This window comes from Serinus canaria, chromosome 25 (assembly GCF_022539315.1).
Source record: "Serinus canaria isolate serCan28SL12 chromosome 25, serCan2020, whole genome shotgun sequence".
Lineage (NCBI taxonomy): Eukaryota > Metazoa > Chordata > Aves > Passeriformes > Fringillidae > Serinus > Serinus canaria.
Window position 1 is genome coordinate 8,411,826 of NC_066338.1, and position 23,800 is coordinate 8,435,625.

Genomic DNA, 23,800 nt, shown 5'->3' on the forward strand with positions numbered 1-23,800 from the left:
TGGCCTCCTGGGCACACTGCTGGCTCATGTCCAGCCTGCTGTCCATCAGTCCCTGCAGGTCCCTTTCTGCCTGTCTGCTGTCCAGCCACTCTGTCCCCAGCCTGTAGTGCTCAGGGGGTGTTGTGGCCAAAGTGCAGGACCCAGCACTTGGACTTGTTAAACCTCACATCGTTGGATTCATCCCTGAGATCCAGCCTGTCCAGGTTCCTCTGCAGAGCCTCCTACCCTCCAACAGATCCACACTCACACCCAGCTTGGTGTCATCTCTATTTTCTGCTGATCAGAAGAATCAATGAAGTTGGTCAGTAAGTTCTGTTTTTTTTCCTTCTCCTGATGGATGTTTTTTCTTTTTTTTTTTTTTTTTTTGATACCGCAGAGGAAATTTCTGTGATGGCCTCTGTAAATTGATTCTATTTCACCAGCACCAGCAACAGGGCTGTGAATGTGAGCACTGTGAATGTGGCCTGTGTGGCTTTAATTGTCCTCAGCTTAGTGCTCAGGCATTTGTGAGTATTGAAAAATCTGCTAAGCATGAGTCTTGTGACAAAAATACTGAGTTCCCTATCATGAAAACACCGTGGGTAGCACTGATTGAAAGAGGCAATTGCAGTTGAACTGATAAAATTCAGGTGGCAGCCAGAAGAGGGGCAACAGCAGCTGTGATCTACAATTCCCAAGGCAAAGACAACAAAACCCTCCTGCTGTCACCTCACCAGGAGTAAAGCAGTGCTGAGAACAGGGCTGGAAAATGATCCTTTCTTTCTCTGAAGGTTGGGTCTGGGCAGCACAGCCAGGCCCTGAGCAGTCAGGGAGGTTTGTGGGTGATTGTTGCTCTAATCAAGGAATTCAATGGAAAAAAAAATGTATGGTACAATTGGAGTGTTGGCTTCAGTGCGTGATGTTACTGTGCTGGAGGGCAGGAAGGCTCTGCAGGGGGATTTGAGCAGCCTGGAGAGATGGGCTGAGGCCGAGTGTCAGAGGTTGCCCAGGGCCCAGTGTTGGATCCTGCGCTGGGGTCACAAGAACCCCTGCAGGGCCTGGGGCACAGGGGCTGGAAAGGGCCCTGGGGTGTTGGGTGAGAGCAGCTGAGCAGGAGCCAGCAGGGCACAGGAGCAAGCGGGGCATCGGTCTCTTCCCCCACAGAAAAGCGATGGGACGAGAGGAAATGGCCACAAGGTGGGCCAGAGAAGGTTTAAATGGGACAGAGGAACAATTTTTCCCCGTGGTCAAGCACTGGAACAGGCTGGCAGGGCAGAGGGTGAGTCACATCCATGAAGGCATTCCAAGCACCTGTAGATGTGGCATCTGGGTACATGGTTGTGGTGGCCTTGGCAGTGCTGAGTTGATGGTTGGACTGGATGAGCTCAGAGCTCTTTTCCAACCTGAACAATTCTTTTCTCCTTAGAAGACTTTGCTTCTCTGGTGAGGTCCAATTTTTCTCTGTCAGGTCAAGCTGTGTCTGTGGGAGAGACTTTCCTGCAAGAGAGGAATTTGGGCTGGAGATGGGCTCAATGTGGAAAGCATTCACCAGAACAAAACACGTTTGTATTCCTGTAAGAAGGGAAAAAAGGAGGGACAGTTTCTGTTTCCAGGATAGCTTTGATTTATTCCTATCCACAAAGGAAAAGACAGCTGTCCTTTCAAAGGAAAGCATTTTGGAATGGCACAGGCTTGCTGGACATACAGTCTCAATCCTTCTGTTGACAAACCACACAATTTGATTAGGGGAAGGGGAAAATTTCCTATTTATTTTCTTTACCTAGAAGTATTTCAGCATCTCTGCTTAAAAAAAAACAACCAAAAACAACTCCACTACCACAACTTTCCAGAAGACAACAGATATGAAAAACAGAGAAATCAAAAGCTAGATGTTCAATCAATAGAGAATATTGTTGGCTCTGGCTCTTTAAAGACAACCATTGTCCCAAGAGGCCTCGCTTTTATTTTATTCAATACTACCTTTAGTTTTCTTTGCCTCAGCAAATGAGAGGTTTTTCTTTTCAAACTGGTTCCTGGGAGGCAGAGAAGATTAATCAGAAGTCATCTCTGCCAGTGGCTGTTTTCAGCACAGGCTGTAGTTGCTCAGCTGAGGCTGTGGTGGGCAGGGAAATGTCCTCCAGTGTCCCTGTGGCTCCATGCCTGGCACAGTCTCTGTTGCTAAATGCTCACACCCCAGACACTGAAAGACTAGAGCTGTGTTTACATCCTCCCAACCTGGAAAGGAAATGGAGAAGAGACATTGATATTTAAAAAAATCCCAACAACACACACCCAAAAAATCCAGTCCTGAGGTTGCCAAGCCTTGTCCATTATTTACAGGCTCACAGAGTACATGAGGACAATATTTAATTGATGGAGAAGTGTCTGCATGTACAGAGGGGAGAGCAAGGAGTCAGTGGATCCAAGTTTTCTCCTGAGAAGAAGCCAATGGGGGTTGTGGGAAGGAAAGGGCTAAACACAGGGGGATGGTGAAGGGGGTGTATTCCCTCAAGGGACCTGGCATCCAGGAATGCCAAGGGCTGGAGAATGCCAAGGGGGAAACCCCCCCAGTTCTGCCAATTGCTCTATATCCTCCTCTGTTCTAGGAAGCAGAATCTCTCCCTCATCCTGCCAGTCCCAATCTCCATCCCACCCCTTCTGTGGGTTTTGGGGATTCTGTGGGATTGTGTATTTTGGGGTGGGATTGAGGATTTTGAAGTTGGATCAAGCCATTTTGAGCGTATGCCAACTCTCCAGCCGAGGGCCTCAGAAGCACCAGGGGGCTCCAGCCAGACCCTCCTCCCCCAGCAAGGGACTCACACAACCCCTCATCCTGCCCCCAAAATCCCTGGGGATCCCCCATCCATCTCTGCATTTCCCCCTTTCAAGATCTCCATACCAAAGGATTGGAAGCTCCCACCCAGGGTGACCACAACCCCCAAATTTTTATCTCCACCCATCACTTTTCCCTCCTTTCCCCTTCCTGCTTTGCCCACAGTGGGTGGGAGCAGGCAAAAGCCCAGTGCTGCCCCAGCCCGACCGGTCCCAGCCCCATCCCTGCTTCCCCCGTGGGATGAGATGGGTTTGGGTGGAGGGGGGACCCAGGATGGAGGAAGAGGGATAAAGGAAGAGCAGATGGAGTAGGAGTACGAGGAAGTGGAGGTGAGGGAGGAAGAGCAGGGATAGAGGAGCAGCCGGAGCAGGGAGAGGAAGAAGAAGAGGAGGCACCACATGCATCCATTGCTCTCTGTATCTGCAGCCCCCACCCCGGGAGTACTGCCCCCACCTCACATCCTGCAGGTGACCGGGGAAGGGGAGCTCGCCCCGAATATCTTGGGTGGTCCCTGTGAGGGTTTTCTGGGGGTTCTGCTGGCAGCTCGTGGCAGAGCGCTGGCTGTGGGCAGGGGGATGCCCCGGCCTGTGGGTTGGTCTCCCTGGGTCAGGCTTGGGATCCATGCGGCGATCGCCCAGAGCTGGTGGGGTCTGAGGGGGACAGCGGTTTTGTGGAACCCCTGGGAGAGCCAGGTATGGGGGAAGTGTGGGCGCCACGGAGTGAGGAGAGGGTAAAGGGGTGATCGCAGAGCTGGGAAACCCCCAGCAGACTGAAGAGAGTGGGAGATGGAGAGTGGGGGAACCATGGACCCCTCGGACACTGAAATGGGGAGCCCAGAAAGGAAGGATCCCCGGGATTCTCTGGACCCCCAACAGCCCAGAGAATGTGGGAACCCTGGATAGGGGGACCCCAAAACATGCAGGACTCCCAGAAGCCCAGAGACAAGGAACGACATGGAGCTCAAAGTGGGTAAAACAGAGAGAAGGAACTCCTGGAAGGGTGTTTTTTTTTCTGAATCTTGAAGCTTTTGGCTTGAAAGTAGATCTCTTGGGCTGAATCTTTACTTTTTTTTGCGGGGGAAGAGGTGAATTTTGTTTTTTCTGAAGTTTATTGAACTCAATGTTGGTGGTTAGTTTTTGCAGGGAGCCAAATCTTAATATTTTGGAGGAGTCTTTGCCTGAGTATCAAAGTTTTGGGCCTTTTAGGGCTGTGTCTTGGTATTTGAGGGGTATTTTTTGCCTGGATCTTAATATCTTGGAGGTTTGCATGGACACAAGATACCTGATGACTTCTGGAGATGGAGTTGGGCAGAAGGAACCCCCAGCCCAACATGTTCACCCCTTGTTTTCTCTACAAACCAGGATTTGTCAATCCCAAGCCTTGGCTAGATGGAGGAGGAGGCTTCCAAAAGAAGACTAACAACCTTGTAGAAGAGGCCTTTTTGAGCGGCTCCAGGGCGCAGGAATCCAATAGTGAGGAGGGAAAGCCCCTGAGATCCTGCACAAGGAGGGGCTGCAAACCCAGCCCAGGGAGCCGAGGGGAGAAAAGAGCCCTCCTGTGCTTGTAAGGCAGCAGGAGATCCCGCCGGAGCTCAGAGCTGGTGGAGAAGCCTCATGGTGGGGAGAAGCCACACAAGTGCTTGGAATGTGGGAAGAGCTTCAGCTGGAGCTTCCACCTGAGGGAACACCAGAGGATTCACATCGAGGAGAAGCCTGACGAGTGTGGGAAATGTGGAAAGAGTTTTGGGTGGGCCCAGACCTCGTCAATCGCTGCAGGAGCCTCTCTGTCTGGAAGTGCCATGAGTGTGGTGAGTGTGGGTAGAGGTTCAGGAAGCTCTCTGTCCTGATCGACCACCAGGGATCCACACAGGGTCAAAGCCCTGTGAGTGCTTGAAATGTGGAAAGAGCTTCAGTTGCAACTCCCACCTGATCCAGCACCAGAACATCCACATTGGATGACCCCTATCATTGTGGGGAGTGTGCAAAAGGCTGTGGCCAGAGCTCCCACCTGAGGGCACACCAGGGCATGCATACCAGGGAGAGGCCCTACGAGTGTCCTGAGTGTGGGAAGAGCTTCTCCAGGAGCTCAGCCTTGACTTGACACCTGCGGAGGTACCCGTAGAAGGAAGCCCTGTGAGTGCCCCAAGTGTGGGAAGAACTTCATGCCCTGCTCCAGCTCCATCTCACATGGGAGGATCCGCATTGGATGATCCCCAATGACCCCCGTTAGGCAGATCCCTGGAGATCCGTGTTGGGAAGATAGCTGGCTTGGGGGCTCCACATCCTCCTGGCTCCCTGTGAACACCTTGATGAATGTAGGGGAAGGAACATCCATAGGGACACAGACCAACAGTGGGAATTGTAGACTGATGGCCCTTGGAGACTCACGGGGATGCAGAGATCCACCTGCAGCCCCTGGAGGAGCCCGTGCCCGAGCATGGGGATGTCTGAGAGGAGGCTGTAACTCCGTGGGAGACCCATGGCCAGAGGGGCCCTGCTGGAGCAGCCTGTCCTGGAAGGACTGACCCCAGGGCACAGTAACCCACACTGCAGCAGTTGGAGGGGGGCTGTTCCCCATGGGGTGGACTCAGGTTGGAGAAGTTCCTGGGGAACATTCCTATGGGAGGCACCTCAGAGTGAAGCAGGAGAACAACTCCTGTTCCCGAGCAGAGGGAGAAGCCCTGGGGGGATGAACTGAGCATGGCTCCATTCCCTGTCTCCGGCACTGCCGGGGTAGGAGTTGCAGCTGAAAGGATGGAAGGGTGGGAGGAAGGTGCTTTTAAAGGGTCTTCTTATTCTACTTCTCTGAGCTTGTTAGCAATAAATTCAAATAATATCTCCTGTTTTGCTCATGATGGTATTTGATGAGAGAACTCTCCCGATCCTTAACTCCTGAACCCCTGGTTAAATTTTGTCTCCTCCTGTCCGGCTGTGGAGGGCAGTGAGAGAGCGGCTTTGGTGGGTGCCTGGCATTGGGACAGCATCACCGCACTCCAATGGGACATGTCCTCGTGTGGCCCTGTGCTATGGTGACGCTGTTGCTGTTGCTTTTGCCTCTCTTATGATTTTATCTTTTGCATTAAATGCTTGTGAAGCGCCCCCGGTGTTTCTCGTGTTCCCATGGCGCCGGCAGCCCCGTCCCTTCCCCTGCTCCCTTGCCACGTTCCATCCAGGCTGAAGTAGCCTTGGAACTGCCGTGGGGGCCGTGGGGCTGCCCGGGGGCTGCGCCCGGAGCCGGGGCCCCTTCCCAGAGCTCCCGGTCTGCCCTTGAGCCTGGAGCAGCCAGCGAGGGCTTCAAATGGGACAGCAGACAGGCGCTGCTGGGGGCCCCACATCCGTTCTGTTTGGTTGGTTCTGCACCGATGAAGATGTTGATCAGATGCCCTGATACGCCTAATTAGGAGTAGGAGAAGTGAGGCTCCAGGGCTTCCCGCTGAGCTGGAGCCACCGAAGCCGCAGCGCCGGGAAAGCCGTGTCGGGAGCTGCGGAGAAGTTTGTTTGTGTTTTCAGCTCCATCCCCCTCGGGCCCGGGCCCGTCCCAGGGCTGTTCCTCAGCTCCGGCTTTGCCCTCACGCAGCCCGGGGGTGGCTGAGAGCGTGGGGCGGGGCAGTGCTGTGTGCAGAGCCCGCCCCTGGCTGCGATTGGCCGGTCATGCCGTCAGTCGCGGTTCTGGCGCGCTGATTGGTGGGAGCGGGGCGGTGCAGGGTCCCGGTGCTGCCCTGAGGGCGGCCGTGGTTGCACAGCGGCGCCATTGGCGGAGCGTCTGTGCGGGCCCGTGAGCGGCGGCAGCAGCGGCCGGAGCCCGGGGAGGCGGCGGCGGAGCTCGGAGGCGGCCGGAGCGCAGGTGGGAGCCGCGCTGGGTTGTGCGGTGGCTCGGGGCTCGCTGCGGGTCTCGGGGGCGGCAGGGGGCTCAGGCGTGTTGGTTGTGCCGTGTCCGGCCCGTGTTGCCCCTGGGCTGAGGGCGCTGCGGGAGCGGCTGCCCGCGGTCTCCTTCCCGCCGCTGCCTCGGCCGGAGCCGCTGCCGGAGCAGCGCTGGCTCGGCCCGGTTCCTGTGGCTGGGACAGAGGGGGCTGCCCCGCCGCCGGGGCTCTGCCGGGAAATTCACGGGAAATTCGGCGGAGGTTTGTGTGCCCGGAGGAGGCAGAGGAGTCCTGTAAAAGTGACTTTATTGCTGAGCAGAGGGAGAGGTCGTGGGGCATTTCCTTCGGGTGTCTCTTAAACGCAGGCTCCTTTATATTTCCCCAGCAGTACCTCCCTCTCCCTTTGTTCTCTGGCTGAGGTACTTGGAAGGTTCAGACTTCCTGATCCGCCTGCTGCATGTCTCTTTAAAGATGAAAACCCTCCCTCCCTATATAAGATCCGATATTCGTGGCTCTGATAAGTGTTTTTTCTTCTCGATGCTCAGGAATTTAGAGGGGCTTAGTGTGAACAGCAGTCTGTGTTAATTAGTAACGTTTTCTGAAACGGATGGTTTCTCCTGTTACTTCCTTATGTACAAGTCCCTGACCCTGTCTAAGAAGATTCACTCACTGACTCTGTTTTTTCTTACTGGTTCTTCTTTGCTTTAAAGATCATTCTCAGTGCCCTCATTCCCTGTCCTTTTGTAGCCGTTTCTGGATCAGGAGGCCTGGCTGCCACCTGCATCCCCTCACTCACCTGTTGAATGAGCTGTACTCTCAAGGTGTCGAGCTTGGTAAAAAGATGAGAGTTGCTCTAGCACATAAAAGGAGAAACAGCATTCGTTTAACCCATGGTCTGCCAATGAGTCACGAAACCGTGTCCCATTCCCATCCTTTCCACGTTTGGAGTAGTACATGAGCTGCTTTCTTATTTCCTTTTTTATCTGTTTCATTGCTTTTCGGTTGTCATGTATTTGCCAACAGCAGTTTGAGTCATATAATCTTCCAGAAACTCCTCCTTTTCCTGCTAACAGATTATCTGATCCCATCCCCTGGTGACATGTTGTGTTCCTCATTTCAGTGGATTGGTCAGCAGGAAGGTCAGGAGCTGGAGCTGTCTGGTTGGTTATTATTTCGAGGACAGCTTGTAATCTAATGATGCCATTGAAACGATAAATAGGTTCTGTGGCTCCTAATATGAATTGGTTCGGGTTCCCAGGGGCTGGTCTGTGGTGTTGTAGGATTTGTTCTGCTGGCCATTCATATTTTCCCTGGTTTTGGGTGCTCCTTCCGGCCAAGGCTGCATCAATTGACTGCTTTTCTCTAAATCATCAAATACTTGGATTCCCAACTGATTTCCCTGAACTTGTGATAGCACAAACACCCCAGTGCCCTAATACACGCTATATAGAATAGAGCGTGACAGCTCCTGTTGAAGTGGGCAGACGGATGATTCCTGCCCATTTATTTTAGGGATGTTTTCAGAACATTCTCCTTTTGCTGTTTCCCTTTGCAGCTGAACCCATTTCTGTTTCAGAGTCAGATTTCCTCACCACAGGCTCTGACTTGAGCTGTGGAAATTCCATCTGTGCAAGCAGGCAGAGCGTGGGGTGAGGGGCAGAGGGAATCAGCCCAATTCCTTCCTCAGGCAAGAGACCCAGGTACATTGTCCACACTTGCACCCCCAGTGTTAATTTGCATTTCCAAAGCTCCTCTGCAGGCTGCCTGGAAGGAAGCTTCTCTTCCAGGGAAGCCATTCTGTGACTCACTCATGGCCCCCAGGAAAGACCAGATTTTTATTTTAATAGTATTCTATTAACTGTTTATGCACTAAAGGATCACCTTTAAATCTCTTCTAGTTTTGCAATTGCAACCTATAGGTAAACACAACAAAACCCACAAAAAAATTTTTCCATCACTAACAGCCATACAAACACACACACAAAAAGAATCCATAGCCATTAAGATTTTTTTCTACTTCTTCAACTAAGAACAAAAATTGATTCTCACACTGCTGGCCTGTTGTAAATGATCAAATCGGCAGCAAAATTTTAAAAAAAATTTTATAACTTTATTAGATTGACAACCAAAAAAATTAGAATATTATAAAACTGCTACAGCCTTCAACTCCAGACAGCGTCAATCCCGGACTTTAACGCTGGGTGAACCTGGGTCAAACTAAGGTAATGTCAGCCTCTCCCCAGAGTTTCACACCAACTGCTTCAGTTAGCCATCTTATATACAGTTTATTCTGCCTGGAACAGAAAAGACCTAAGCTTTCTGTAGGTCCCTACATATGTATAACGGGGACTATACAGATTCAGTCCTGTACAAAAGTCAGTCCATAGGTTTGGATGGCTGTCTGAGCTCTTTGTATAGTCTTCTTTTCAGTTGTAGCCAAGAGGTCCAGTTCCCAATGTAATCTCTTCCAGGTGCTGTAATCTCTTTCAGGTGCCCCTTCTGTGGTTCTGTGAATGTGCTGGACATTCCTGGGAGATGGCCAATGATTGCCCAGGAAGGACTCCTTCATTTGTTAATAGTCATGATTTTATCTGGGTGAGTCCTGGAAATCCTTTGAATAGAAAGGAAGGCCCTGCTTCTGGTCATGGGGGTCAGAGGCATGGTTGGATCTTTATAGTTTTTATAGTTACCTAGCATGAAGTATCTCTGTCATATACTACATGGCCCAAACCGAACTGACAATATAAAAGCAGCATTATTAAGAACAAACATTCTCATGGTGTAATCATATTCCAGGCAGTGTGTGAGTGTAACTGAGCCCCAGAATGGAATTGTGCCCTTGTGTTCCCCAGCAGCTGTGGCGAGTGCAGGCCCAGAGAGCACTGAAGCTGCAGCAATTCCAGCAAGGCTTGGCCCCAGTGGCTGGAGATGCCAGAGGAGGGTGGGCAGGCAGAGGATTTCAGCAGAGGATCTGTGGGCAGGCCCAGGGGCTCAGCCTGCTGTGGAGCCGTGGCTGCTGCTGCGTTGCCTTCAGGGCAGGCTCAGTGGGGCCTCCCATCCTCCTGCTGCAGGTGGGAAGTGGAAATCTCCGGGGCTTCAGAGCCCTGGAGCCAAGGCTGAGGGGTGCCCAATGTTCAGCTGTGCTGTTGGCTGTTTCTGGCCTCAGAGCCACTTGGCATGGGCCAGGGCACTTGGCCACCAGTGGTGCTGCTTTGCACTCCTTAGGCAGGAGCCGATGTCCTGGGTGGGTGTTGGGAACAGCAAAGTCCCATGGTGGGTGTGTCTCCTCAGTCTCTCCCAGCCTGGGTCTGGAGCTCTATCCCTTGAATGCATTCCTGGGTTCCTCGCCAGCTGCTCTCCAGGCTGTTCAAACAGGAGGTTTGGTTAGACCCTTCCCCTGTCCTCAGTTCTAAATCCTCCTGTGCCATTTAACAGGTTCCATACATAACTCATCCATTTAGAGGCTCTTTTGGTTGTCAGAGCTTTAACTTGATGCCAGACCTGAACAATAAGAGGTGCTCTGCTGTCATTGGTTTTCAGGCCTTAGTTCCCACTGGGGCTGTGTCTGCCCAGTTCTGCAGACATTGAGGCCACTCTGGCCACTGGGTTAAACATTTTAGCAGAAGAATTCCTTTGGCATGGCCCTGTTTAATATCCACACATAATTCACATTCTTTTTTCCTGTCTGGAAGGCCCAGGCCAGCAGCCTCAGTTAATCTTCATTTTAACAGTTGAAAATTTTCTGTTTCCTCCTTGTGCTCATCCATCCAGTGTGTTGACTGGCAGAATAGGAGTGTTGTAGGGAGAGATCCCTGGCTCCAAAAGCCCTGCCTTTAACAGGGACTCAGTACCAGGCTGTGAGGCCTTCCTTTCCTCTCATGGAACAGGGTGTTGCTTTTAGACACCACTTGTCCTGGTTGCTTCAAAGTACTTTGGAGAGGCTCCATATCGAATTGTCTGTATTTTCCTGGGGTTGCCCACGCTTCTGGTTTCACTTTAGCACAGGCTTTGCCTCTCATCTGACACAAAGGTACAGCATTAGCCTTTTAGAATACAAATCTGCATTTCCGCATTAGCCATTAAATCCCTTCCCAGTAAATGATCATCACAATTAGGAGGAAGTAGAAACCCATGCATTTAAAATCTGTCTGCCACATCTACTGATAGTGGTTGAAGAAAACACACCTTCTCATTTTTCCCACTTACCCCCTGAATGATCAAACAGCTTCTTGACAATTTCCCCTTTTACATCTGAGATTCAGAGTGGATGGAGAGCCCCCTGTGTCCATCAGGAGCGGCCTCCTCTCAATGCAGACCCACCCTGAATGTTCTCAAGGGCTCCAGTGTGGTGGGTCCCTGGTGTGATGGGAGCTGTGACAGCCCTGTCAATCCATGTCCATCAAAGGGGTGGACTTGCTTGTCCTGAGGGTGCTGCTGTCTCTGCTTGCAGTGTCCTTGTGCCCTGCAGCTGGAGCCCTGATTCCTTGCCAGGGGCAGTTTGGGTGGGCTCTCCCCTGCGGAGGAGGGCAATGCCTCTGCCAGGTGCTTGTGGCCGAGCTGTCCCCTGGGTGCTGGGGCCCCCTTGGGCCCTGGGGTTGATCCCTCAGGGGCTGTAGGAACTCTGCCCTGGCCATTGCCTTCAGCTTGGCCTTTATCTGCTCCCTTCTTGCATTCCCCTGCTGTGCCTTTGTGCCCAAGTGCTGCAGGGCCTTCTTGTGCCACTCCTGCAGCTCCCCTCACTGCCTGTGGGTGCTCATCCTCTGACAGCTCCCGAGCTTTCTGCAAAACCAGTTAGTTTTGCAGTCACCAAAATAAAATCCATAAAAGAAAATTCTGACACTTTCCCTTATAATCTGCCTTTCCCAGATGTTCCTTGCTCCTCCTCCTTGTGCTCAGGGTCCCTCCACACCTGGTATCCCAGAGCAGGTCCCTGTTCTGCCAATGTGTCTCCCCCAGGGTATCCACATCCTTAATTAGCTGTGGGAGAATGTGCAAACTTCCTGAACATTCTCTCCTTTTGTATTGCACATGATATTCATGGCTCTATTAAATCTTTGTTCTTCTTGAAGTTCAGGAATTTAGCAGGACTTTGGCTGAGAGCAGTCTGTGTGAATGAAAACCTTTTTCTGAAACTGATGATTTCTCCTGTCAGTTCCTCATCTACAAGTTCTTGGCCCTATCTCCAAGCAGATTCACACTATGTTTTTGTAATGACACATTCATTTATTCCCTTCAACACAATGGGAAAGGGGGAGAGAAGTCATAAAAGGACATTTAGGACACCTAGACTGAATGAAAGAAGGGGGTGGGTCACCCCCAAACTGAGCTGGGCAGAGCTGGGATTAGGGCAGGTGATGGAAAGGGGTGGCAGAGGGAGATTAGGGGAGGGGGCACAGTGGGAAAGCAGATCATGTAGGGGTTCTCTTTGTGTCCTCATCACATCATCCCTGGAGTGATTCTCCGGGGCTCTGGGAGGGGATGGAGCTGCACTGGGGGGATCCCCAACCCTCTTGTCCATTCCTGGGGGATTTTTGGGGGTCATTCTTCCCATCCCCAGCCAGTGCTGCAGCAGATATGGGGCAGAGGGGAGTACGAAAGAGAGGTCCAGGGCTGGCAAGGAGGAGGCGTGGGATCAAGAGAAGGGAGACAGGAAAAGTGTGAGGTTCCATCCTGCAGGTGGCCAGGGAGGAGGAGGTTGCCCCAGATATATCAGAGAGTTCTCAAGAGAGTTTTTTTGTGGCGACTGTTTGGAGTTTACAGGTTGAAGAGTTGAGACCCAAATAACTTTGTGGGTCACTGCAAGGGCTTGGTTTTTTGGGGGGAATTTTTTATCTTGAAGGATCCCAATGCTGAGTTGCAGTTTCCCCTTTGGGGGATATTTGGGGTCCATGTGACAATCACCAGGTACTGGTGGGGAGAGGACATGGGTCTTTGTGATGCCCCAGGAGAGCAGTGGAGGGGAAGCCTAAGACCCTTGGAGTGAGAAGAGAGGATAGCTCACCCAGAGCCAGAGGACCCCTGGCAGCCTGAAGGGCAGAGCAGAAGGGCCTGGTGTGGGGGACCCCTGGGATCTGTGGAACCCTGGAGCAGAGAGTCAGGGGAAAAGGGATCACTGGACCATCAAAACCCCCTGGATCATCCATAAGCAAGACCCTAGAACGAGCCATGCCAGAAGCCACGGGCCCCCCATCAGCCCAGTGAAGGGAAACCCACAGAACCCACAGAAAATGTAGAGACGAGAGAGGCAGATGTCCTATGAGGGGTTTTGGGGGCTGAGTCTTGGTGCTTTGGAGATTTTTATGGGCACAAAACATCTGGTGACTTCCTGAGATGGACTTGTTCAGGGGGAACCCCATCCCAAGGTGCTCACCCCCTTGCTTTTTGCCCCAAACCAGGATTTGTCATTCTCAAGCTTTGGCCAGATGGAGGAAGAGGAAAAGCACCAGAGATCCCCCACAAGGAGAGGCTGCAAATCCGGCCCAGAGAGCTGCAAGGAAGAAAGACTCCCCCTGTGCTGGTGAGGCCAGAAATCCAGACACAGTTTGGAGCTGGTGGAGAAGCCTGAAGCTTGGGAGAACCTCCACAAATGCTTGGAATGTCGGAAGGGCTTCAGCCGGAGCTCAAACCTGATCCAGCACCAGATGTTCCACACCGGTGAACGTCCATATGAGTGTGGGGAATGTGGGAAGAGCTTAAGCCGGAGCTCTGACCTGGCCCAGCACCAGAGGATCCACACTGGGGAACGTCCCTATGAGTGTGGGCAATGTAGGAAGAGCTTTAGCTGGAGCTCCCACCTGCACAGCCACCAGAAGATCCACTCTGGAGAACGGCCCTACAAATGCTTGGAATGTGGGAAGAGATTCAGCTGGAGCTTCAATCTCACTAAGCACCACCAGATCCACACTAGGAAATCACCCTACACGTACTCTGATTGTGGGAAGAGCTTCATCCGGCACTCCAACCTCATCAAGCACCAGAAGATCCACACTGGGAAATTGCCCTCCAAGTGCTTGGAATGTGTGAAAAGCTTTATCCAGAACTCTGATCTCATCAAGCACCACAAGACCTACACTGGGGAATCGCCCTACAAGTGCTTGGAATGTGGGAAGAGCTTCATCTGGAGCTCCACCCTCATCAAGCACCAGAAGATCCACACAAGGGAACGGGAACAGCCTTATGCGTGCTTGGAATGTGGGAAGAACTTCTCCTGGAGCTCTCAGCTCATCATCCACCAGTGCATCCACACTGGGGAGAAGCCCTACGAGTGTGGGGAGTGTGGGAAGAGGTTTCGGACCAGCTCACAGCTCTTCCTACATCAGCCAATACACACAGAGGAGAGGCCTTTCTGCTGCCATGACTGCGGGAAGTGCTTCAAGCAAAACTCATACCTCGTCATCCACCAGCACATCCACACCGGGGAGAGGCCCTATGAGTGTGGGGAGTGTGGGAGGAGGTTTTATACCAGCTCCCATCTCCTTCTACATCAGCCAATACACATGGGGGAAAGGCCCTTCTGCTGCCCCGACTGCGGGAAGGGCTTTAAGCAAAACTCCCGTCTTGTCACCCACCAGTGCGTTCACACTGGGGAGAGGCCCTACGAGTGTCCCGAGTGTGGGAAGAGCTTCTTCAGGAGCTCTCACTTGACCCAACACCAACGGAGCCAGCAGTAGGGGAAGCCCTGTGAGTGCCCTGAGTGTGCGAAGAACTTCGTGCGCTTCTTCGTCCCCCATGGGAGGATCCACGTTGGATGATCCTCAGTGACCCCGATGGGCAGAGCCTTGGTGATTTATGGTCCTGGTAAGCAATGTTGGAGAGACACCTGGCTGGTGGGTTCCACATCTTGGCTCCCCACAGGTACCTGGATGAACATGGAGAGGAACATCCATCGGGATGCTGATTGACTTCAGCAACTCATTGGGAAGAGCAGACTGTTTGACTTTCAGCCCCATAAAATCTCACCTTTGGTTTTCAATTATTTCTTCTGGCATCAGGGAATACTGATTCATCTTGGACATCTTTTCTAACCTAAATGATTCCACAATTTTAATTCTCTCTGGCCCACAGGCATTGTCTTGGGAATGTTTTTTTATCCCATACCATTTTTGGAGTTTTTTGTTTCTGTGGTGGTTGTTGGTCCCCCCTCACCTCCCCTGGCTCTGGGAGTATCGGGATGGGTGAGAGCCAGCCCAGGATTTCCTATGAGAGCAGCCAATCTGTGCAATGGCCCTGTTGCGTCATGCCTCTGACAGAGATACTGTTGCCTTGTGGATTTTGCCTGTTTCTTTTTGTTTCTTTTGCTTCTTTGTTACTGCAGTGTAAGCGCACTGTGGCTGGGCTTATTGGTATCCTTCTCTGGTTCTCTGCTGCTTGGGAGCCCAAAGCCAGTGTGTACCACACCAGCACCTGGGACCAGGAGCCCCCCAGTCCTCTGCCAGGGCCCACCCCCTTTGCACAGCCTGACCCGGGGACTGGCCATCTCAGATGACCTACCCAAGGGAGCAATTTCCCACTCAGCCCTGCTCTTCTCTGCCGCTGCTTCAAGGCTTCTTGGTACACTGTAACCCGACATCCAGACACCCAGCAGCTTTGGGCAGGGCCCCAGAGTTTCTGCTATCTTTTTTTTTTTCCCCACTTCCAGGTGTGCTGGCATCTGCCCTTCCAGCTGCTGTTCCAAGGTTCCTGCTACAGCCCATTTCGCCACCTGGAGGGGAACTGGGATCAGCTGCCCCAGTGAGTTTGCCAAGGAAGCCTCTTGTCCCTCTCTCCTGCCAGCCCGCCTGCCATTGCCACGTGCAGAGAGGCAGCGCCCCCTGCAGCCACGGAGGAGCCATCGCACCTGCTCTGCCCGGTGGGGAGCCAGCAGTGCCCCTGCCGGCTGTGACCGTAACTGCACCAACGGGGACGGGGCCTGCGGCCGGGAGAGGCTGGGACTGGGTTTGAGGTTTTGTTTGTCTTTGCTGCCGTTGTTATTGTTTGTTTGCCTTACATACATACTAGTAAACATACATACTAGTAAACATACATATATACTAGTAAATATACATGCATACATACATGCATACGTACATACAAGTAAGGAACTGTTATTTTTTCATGTCTTTGCCTGAAAGCCCCATCAGCCCCTTAATTTCAAATTTATAATAATTCATAGGGGAGGGGTCATATTTTCCATTCCAAGAGAGGTTTCCACCTTCCTCTATAGGCACCCCTCTTTCAAACCAGGACAGATTTTGGCACCCAATGGGGCCTGAAGGCATTGAGAGGAAAGAGTGACAAAGGAATAACAGTTTCTGGGTAACCTACTTTTTTGTGTGGTGGATATACAAACCTTGTTGGGCAGCACCATGTGGTGTTGCCTACCCCAGTTCGATGAGTGTGTGGTTGTGGCTGTATTTTTCCCGTTTGCAGCTCCTTATCTAAACATGGGTCTTAGGACTAAGGCTACCGTGGCTGTTATGCAGTGTTTGCACAATGGGTCAATAAGGAGAGGAACTAATGGATTTTTATCTTCTTGAAAGTGGGCACATGGATACATGGTTACCACACACTTAAGTGTATGTTTTTGGGGTTTCATTGATAATGGCACCCATTATGAGGAAGTAACACTAGGGGATGTTTTCTCCCAACCCTTCACTCATTTCTTTGGGCCTATCCCAAGAGCTTTCTAAGGGTTCAAATATTCTCTAGATGCCAGTCATATCATACAGTGGCTGGTGTTGCTGATAATCCTATTTTATTTAGCATTTAGAGATAAGGTGAGACTGCCTTGGGTTACCACTCTAACATCTAGTCACTGTACCTCAGTGACCAGGGATGCTGCCCCACAGCCTGACACTGCCCAACAGCCCACCTCATAAATAAACCACCCAGATTGGATGGGGGTAATGGAGAAGATACAGCAGGTGCTGAGGGAATATACTGCTCCAGCTGGTGGGTAACCCTCTCCCTGCCTCAAAGAGGGAGAGTGATGGTGCAGCACTGGAACCCATGGATATTACACTTGTCTGGGTTCCAGCTGAACCACACAGGCAGTCACAGCCAGCAGCAGTCACCCCTGTGCAGAGGGGGAGGTATAAGACATCCTTAACAGTATGCCCAGTTGATTAATTTTTGAGAGCTGAGACATGAACATTTTGAAGCAAAGGAGACAGACAAAGGACAGGGCGAGTTTGGCAAGAAAAAGTAGAAGTCTTTGATAAGAGTTTACTTGTGGTTTTAGTACGGGGATTGTGTTTGTAGATGCTGATTGCTCGAATCATAATGGGGGTAGTTTTGGTCTGAGAATCCACTCTGGCCAGACAGATAGAAGGAACTTTGCTGCAGTGGTTTAAGCTCGACTCGTGGAAGTTTGTGAAGTCAGTAAACTGGTGGATAGACAGGGGAAATGAGAGCATTTATTTAGAAGGTTTATATCAGACGTCTGCTGGGAGACTAGTGGCTTTGGATTGGGAGCAACCAGCTATGGAGAATCTAGAAAGCAAAGGAAGAGTGAATGGAATAGCTTGCATTTGTGGGAATTTTCCTGCAGCTTTTGGTGCATCTCGAGGTTAACATTGTGCATGGGTGTTACTGCAGTGTGAGATTTGTGCAGGATGTTATTATTGTTCTTCTGCTAACTGGTACAGAGAATGTGCCCAGTGTCAACAGCTCCCTGATCAAGTTGATTTAGAACCTAAGATTTTAAAGCTGGTGTGTGGAAAATCACATTTAGTACCTGAGCTGTGGGCTGTGCAAGAAGAAGATTGGAAAGGACTGTAAAAATCTGTGAAGCCAGGTTTGGGTGGAAGTGAGACAAGAAGCAAAGGAGGAGGTAATAAGGATTGGGGTAGGGTGTTGGTTTTGTTAAGGAGAAGGGGAGCGATGGGAAGCAACCAGAGTAGAGATCCCCAAAAGTAGCCGTTGAGGCTGTTATTTTGGCACACTGGAAGGAACTAGTAGGGTATGGAGGGATAGAAAATAAAAGGACCCTAGTGAAATTTTCCACACAGTGGTGGCCACTTTATAGGCTTGAAGAGGCAGTCAGGTGGCCCCCAACCGGAACCCTACATTATGAGACTTGGTTACAGCTTATGTTGTTTTTGAGATGGAACAAAAAATAGGAAGAAGTGACGTATACTGACATGTTTTTCTCCCTCCAGAACCACCCTGAGTGGCAGAGAGATTGTGGACTTAGGGCTCCCTCTGACCCCTTTGTATTGGCCCTGGAAAAAGTTAATGAGACTAGTAGAGGGAGTATGAAACGGTGTTGTAGTGCATGCTCCATAAATCAACGCTGCACACACCCACACAAGGTCTGACTGTCCTCCTCCGAAACCCAGGAGAGAGAGAGCATCCCCAACTGCCCAGTCTTTTTTCCGTTTGTATCTCTGTCGTACCCCCCATCCCCAGGAGAAACTCACAAAAAACTGGAGGAGTTCCCCATCCCCACTTTCTTAAGCACACAGCCATTAGTGCTTCTTAGCAACTCAATGGGAAAAAAATCCACAAATAACAGGGAAAGAAAAGAAAAAAAACCAACCCCCAACAGCTGCGTTGGCGTCTGGCTGCTCGGGTTTTCCGCGCGGCTCTCTCTGCGCACCGTGGTTTTCTGTCTGGCTGAAAAGCTTTTTCGGGCCAGGCAAACAAAGGATTTCTCCTTTCTTTGGTTGGGAGAGGCTGCAGCGGCGAGCCTCGGAGCTCCTGGAGGCGAACTGAGTAGCGGCTCTGTCGGAGCCCGGGGGCTCCGCGCAGGCAGGAGCGGAGCGGCGCCGCTGCAGCCCAAAGCCGCTGCGAGCCGGGCCGGGCCGGGCCGGGCCGGGCCGGGAGAGAAATCAGCCCGAGGCTTCAGCGCCGCTGCTTCACCTGCCAGGACCGTGCCCGCGGAGCTCAGCTGGGGAGGACCTCAACGCCGGGCGAGCCCCGGGCTTTCATCTCCTCTGGGACAGCACCTGGTTGGCTTTTCCCCTGGGGGAGAAGCCGGTGCTACCTGTACCCCGAGTCGTGAGCAGGGATTTCTCTGGCATTTTGGGTCTTTCGTCCCACGGTGTGTGTGGGAAGTAAGGGCTGACAACTCAATGTCTATTAATGTTGGTTTTTAATGGGGTTTTTTTTCATGCCTTGTGGGCATTCTGTTTTTTAATAAATTGTTGGAGTTTTTTTCACTTTCATCTATTAACATTCATTTCCTGTTGTGTTGGGGAAGATGAAACAGGAAAGCCTTACAAATATGATTGCCTGGCAAAAGATTTTGAGAATATAGAAACTATAAGCGAGATTGAAATGAAAGCAAGCTTTGACATCCCTTAATTACTGAACAACGGGAAAACAATGGTGTGGCCGGATGAAGGTAATCCCCTCTTGATGAAACAATACCCTCTGCAAGCAGGAAGGTCCAAGGGTCAGAGCAGACCCTGCCAGCTTGGCAGAAGGGGTCCGAAGAGTAGATTTAGGGTTTAAAATGTACCACAATATGGTAATGTAGTGATTCTTATAGGTTGTATGTAAATGCTATAGGATTTGTATGCTCTACTAGATTGGTTAGCAAGAATCAGAATATTCAACACAGAAGATGATTTATTGTATTGTAACGGGAACTTCGCTCGCTTGCTCTCTTGCTTTTGCTCTTGCTCTTACTTTTCTATGCTCTTAGCTCTTGCCTTTTACGTTCTTACCCTCTCATCCTCTCTCTTCTCTCGGGCCTGCTCCGAGCTGCAGCTGGCAGCTCCCAGCAGGGCCCTGTACCCATGCCCTTTGCAATAAACCGCAAGTTCCACGACTTGGCTTCAGAGATCTCTCGTCTCCGTCCGTCCCGGCCGTGCAACCCCCAGTCTCGCCTACACTGTTGGTGGAAAGGGATTATTGGAACCTGTAGAGGGGACAACACTCACTCCACAGTGTCCCCTATTAAATAGTCTCTCAAGCTGAGACACCCTACAAATACTTGGAATGTGGAATGAGCTCCAGCCAGAGCTCCCACCTGATCTGGCACCGGGAGATGCAAACCAGGGAACATCCCTGCTGGGGCTTGGAATGGGGGAAGTGCTTCATATGGAAGTCTGACCTGGTTACCCATCATAGGATCCACAGCAGATTCCAAGTTCTTGGAATTTGGGCAGAGCTTCCAGAAAGAACCCCCACCTCATAAAGGTCAACAAGATCCACACTGGGGAATGGCGCTGTGAGTGTGGGGAGTGTGGGAAGGGCTTCAGCCCGAGCTCCAAGCTCATCACCTGCCAGCGCATCCACACCGGGGAGGGGCCCTACGAGTGTCCTAAGTGCGGGATCCCCAGTGACCCACACTGTGCAGAGGCCTGGTGATCTGTGGTCCTGATGATACCCGTTGGGTGTGGGGAAGGTGTTGGAGAGATTTCCTCCCCTTGTCCTTGTCCTGCTGTGAGTTAGTTGATAATAAATTTACTCCCTGTGCCCAGGCAGGGTCTGTTGTGCCCGTGCCGGTCCTCGGAGTGGGATCGCTCCCGATTTTCCTTCCAGCTCCTGGGCCTCTCCTCAGCCATTTAGAGAGCTAATCAGAACGCGCGGCGCTGATGACTCCCCAGTTGCCGGGCAGTCCCACAGCGCCCAGAGCTCCTCACCTGGACTCCACCCGCGCCCCGCCCTCGCCCCCGGACTCTGCCGCCAGGGGAATTTACCAGGGGGAACAGGGGGGAGGTGTCTGGCCATGGGGCGAGTGGCGGCAGCTGGGGCCCTGCTGGCGGCACTGTTGATGCTGGGAGCCCCCCCGGCTGCGGGCGCGGAGCTCTCAGGTGAGCGGGGGGGGGGGGGGGGGGGGGGGGGGTCGGTAAGGGAAGTCTTGGGAGGGTGGGAACGGTGGGGCGTGAAGGGAAAAGGGGGAGGTGGGACCCTCAAATTGATGTGGGGGGTGGTGCTGGCGACTGAGGGGTTATGGAAAAGGGGGAGGAAAAGGGGGAGAAGAGTGGAAAAGAGGAAGAGGGGCAGGGGGAAGAAAGGGCCTACAAGGGGTGGCACGTGGGGCACACGGGGTGCAGAGTGGGGATCTGGGGTTGCCTCTGCGCTCGGTTTGCAGTGGGGTGCTGGGGGCTGCTGGAGGGACACCCTCTGACCTGTGTCCTGCACACATAGGAGTGTTCCAGGAGATGGTTCAGTCCGAGTGTCACTTCATTAATGGCACCGAGCGGGTGAGGTTTGTGAAGAGGTTCATCTACAACCGGGAGCAGTACGTGCACTTCGACAGCGATCTGGGGCACTTTGTGGGGGACACCCCATATGGGGAGGAGGTTGCCAGGTACTGGAACAGCGACCCGGAATGGATGGAGCACAGACGGGCAGCGGTGGACAGGCACTGCCGGCACAACTACGAGCTGTCCACCCCGTTCCTCGTGGAGCGCCGAGGTGAGCGCCGGGCTGAGCGTGTCCCCTCGGGTCCTGCCCTGTCAGTGACCCTCGAGTACCCCAAAACCTCCTTGGGAATAACCCCAGACATGTCAGGCCTTCCTGTGCCCATCCCCGTCGGCTCTTGCCCACCCCGCAGTGTCCCAGAGCTCTCCCTACCTCTCCCAGTCCATCCCAGTCTCTCTCTGCGCCCCCCGCGTGTTCATCTCAACCTGGCGTGAAGCTGCCCCAGCCAATCAGAGTACGTCTCTCTGATGACTCATCAGTTGCCATGCAGATCCGCTGAGCCGAGTGCCCCGCGCTGGACTCGGCGTCCCAGTGCCGCGCACGTCATTCCCAGTTCCTCCCAGTGCCGCCCCAGGCCCTCCCAGTGCCACAGAAATCCCTCCTAGTGCCAGGCACATCCTTCCCAGTCCCTCTCATTTCATTCCCATTCAATTCCCAGTCCTTCTCGGGCCACTCTCAGACTTCCATTCTCTCTCCCAGTGCCCTCCCAGCATTCTCCAACCCCCTCCCAATGCCTCCCCAGTCCCTCTCAATGTTAACCGAGTACTTCTCCGTGTCTCCCATTTTACCTCCATCTTATCCCAGTGTCTTCTCAATCTCTCCCAGTGCCCCCCACCGTGTCCATCTCATTGGTGCCCTCGAGCTCCCAGCCCTGCCCTGGCCGCCTGCTCTGCTCCGTGATGGATTTCTACCCTGCCCACATCCAGGTGAGGTGGTTCCAGGGCCAGCAGGAGCTCTCGGAGCACGTGGTGGCCACCGACGTGGTCCCCAACGGGGACTGGACCTACCAGCTGCTGGTGCTGCTGGAAACCGCCCCCCAGCACGGGCTCACCTACACCTGCCAGGTGGAGCACGTCAGCCTGGAGCACCCGCTGAGCCGGCACCGGGGTATGGCCCAGCTCCCACAGCGCTGGGGGAGGGGGAGTGGGACTGGGCTTAACTGAGAGGGGAGTTGGTGGTAGCTGGCAATAATTGGGAGGGAGTTTGAGGGAGGCAGAGGGTAACTGGGAGAAGGGTTTGGATGGCCTGGGAGGGCAGAGAAGAGTTTTGGAGGATGCTGGGAAGATTGGGATGCAGTTTAGGGTTTCCAGGTGGCTTCTGAGAGGGAACATCCTGGTGGTGCTGGATGTAACTGGAAGGGAGTCTGATGAAGCTGGAGGGGCTGGAAGCAGGGTGGGGATGTAAAAACAGGGCTGGGATGGGAGTGAGTGTGCTTCAATCTACTGGCAGTGATGTTGGTGAGCCCTGGTGGGACTAGGAAAAGGTTTGGGGGATCGTTGGAACATGGGTGTCAACTGGGAGGGGGTTTGGGGTCCTGGAGGGATGGGGAGGGGACTTGGGTGGTACTAGGGAGGTTGGATGGGGATAGGAAAGAGGTCTTGTGGTCTTGGGTGGGCTGGAGGGTGTTTGGAGGGGTTTGGGGTATCTGTGAGAGGTTTTGGGGGGTCCTGAGCTCTCCGGACCCCACAGAGATGCTGCTGGACACCACCCGCAGCAAGATGCTGACCGGGATCGGGGGCTTTGTCTTGGGCTTCGTCTTCCTGGTGCTGGGGCTTGGCTTCTATCTGTGCAAGAAGGTGAGGGGGGTCCAGGGAGTCGTGTCCCCCCTCTTCCAGAGTGTGTGTGCTCCCCTCGGGTTCCCCCCAGCCCAGTGTCACCCTCTTTTCTCTGCCCACAGAGCTCTTGAGCCGCCGGCGGCCGCAGCCCCTCCCTGGGGCCTTGGGCCTGGCCAGGACCCCCCACTCCGTCCCCGCTCCACTTGGGGGGGTCCCGTGTTCCCCCAACCCCGCTGTCACTCTGTCCCCACCCAGTGCCTGCTCCCAGTGTTCCCAATAAAGCTTTCCATTTTCCATTCCAAGCTTTTTTTTGATCCCATTTATGGGGGAGCTATGTGGAGGAATTTTGGGGGAACCCACAGGGGTACTGTGATGGGAAGGGCAGAATTGGCCCCGAGATGGATCCGGAATGGGGACGTCTGTGAGTCCCCTGTGTGTCACCCCACACTGGGTGCTGGGAGCCCACCCTGGCTGTGGGTGAGGAGCTCTTGTGTGAGAGAGGGAGCAGCACAGGGAAGATGGGAAAGGTGTTTGAGAGGGGGGTAAGAGGAGGGGTGATGGCAGCAAAGGGGTTCCCCTGGGAGCCCCTCTCTGTCTCCATCACTCCATCACTGGATCTCTTGAGCTGTTCCCTGGGGTTCGGGGTGGGGTGGGGGGGGCATGTAAGCAGAACCTTACTTGGGGGTCCCCAAGCTCCCCCATCCCTCCCTGGCGGGCTGACAGTGGGGGTGACCCCACCCAGCAGCCAGTGCCGTGGTGGCTGTGGGGCAGAGGGGAGTGGTAATGGGGGATGCAGGGTGGTCCCTTGAGCCTCCAACCTGCTGTAGGGTGCTGAGGTCTGTTGGGGGTGAGGGGAGGCACCCCCTCACCTGTCTCCTTTCCTACACAGGTGTGTTCCATTTTTGGGGAAAAGCCCACTGTCACTTCCCTGATGGCAACAACTGGGTGAAGTTTGTGGACAAGGAACATCCACAACTGGGAGTAATTTGGCCTCAGGAGATACTGCAAAATTTTGAGGTGGGTTTGAGTTGTTTGGAGGTGGAGTTGAGCCATTTTCAGCGGGATGGAGTCATTTTGAGGCACCACCCATCCCTCTGGGTTTTTGGGGAGCAGAGCTGTGAGGGACTGAAATGTCCCAGTGTAATGGCTCGAACCACTGGCAGAAGCAGAGGGGGCTTTGCTGGCCATGGGCATGGGAAGTGCCTGGGGCAGAGGGGG

At 53.1% G+C, this 23,800-nt stretch overlaps 2 protein-coding genes across 5 annotated transcripts in view; both read left to right on the forward strand.

Moving 5' to 3' along the window:
* Positions 1-19,425, forward strand: part of LOC108963630 (zinc finger protein 304-like) — a 190,263-nt gene extending 170,838 nt beyond the window's left edge. For 2 of the 4 annotated variants that reach the window (XM_030229983.2, XM_050984125.1), the window contains exon 2: positions 13,067-19,425. In XM_030229983.2, coding sequence (XP_030085843.1) covers positions 13,313-14,341 — 1,029 coding nt within the window. In that variant the 5' untranslated portion in view covers positions 13,067-13,312 and the 3' untranslated portion in view covers positions 14,342-19,425. Of the gene's footprint in view, positions 1-6,510; positions 6,656-13,066 lie in introns of those variants that run through there. The other 2 variants (XR_007779659.1, XM_050984124.1) reach the window with 2 other exon arrangements.
* An 888-nt stretch (positions 19,426-20,313) lies between these two features.
* LOC103824635 (H-2 class II histocompatibility antigen, I-E beta chain-like) lies at positions 20,314-22,595 on the forward strand. Its single transcript, XM_050984164.1, has 3 exons — positions 20,314-20,413; positions 20,751-21,020; positions 21,633-22,595. The coding sequence occupies exons 1-3, from the start codon at positions 20,329-20,331 to the stop codon at positions 21,968-21,970; spliced, it is 693 nt and encodes a 230-aa protein (XP_050840121.1). The 5' UTR covers positions 20,314-20,328; the 3' UTR covers positions 21,971-22,595.
* Positions 22,596-23,800: the final 1,205 nt, after the last annotated feature.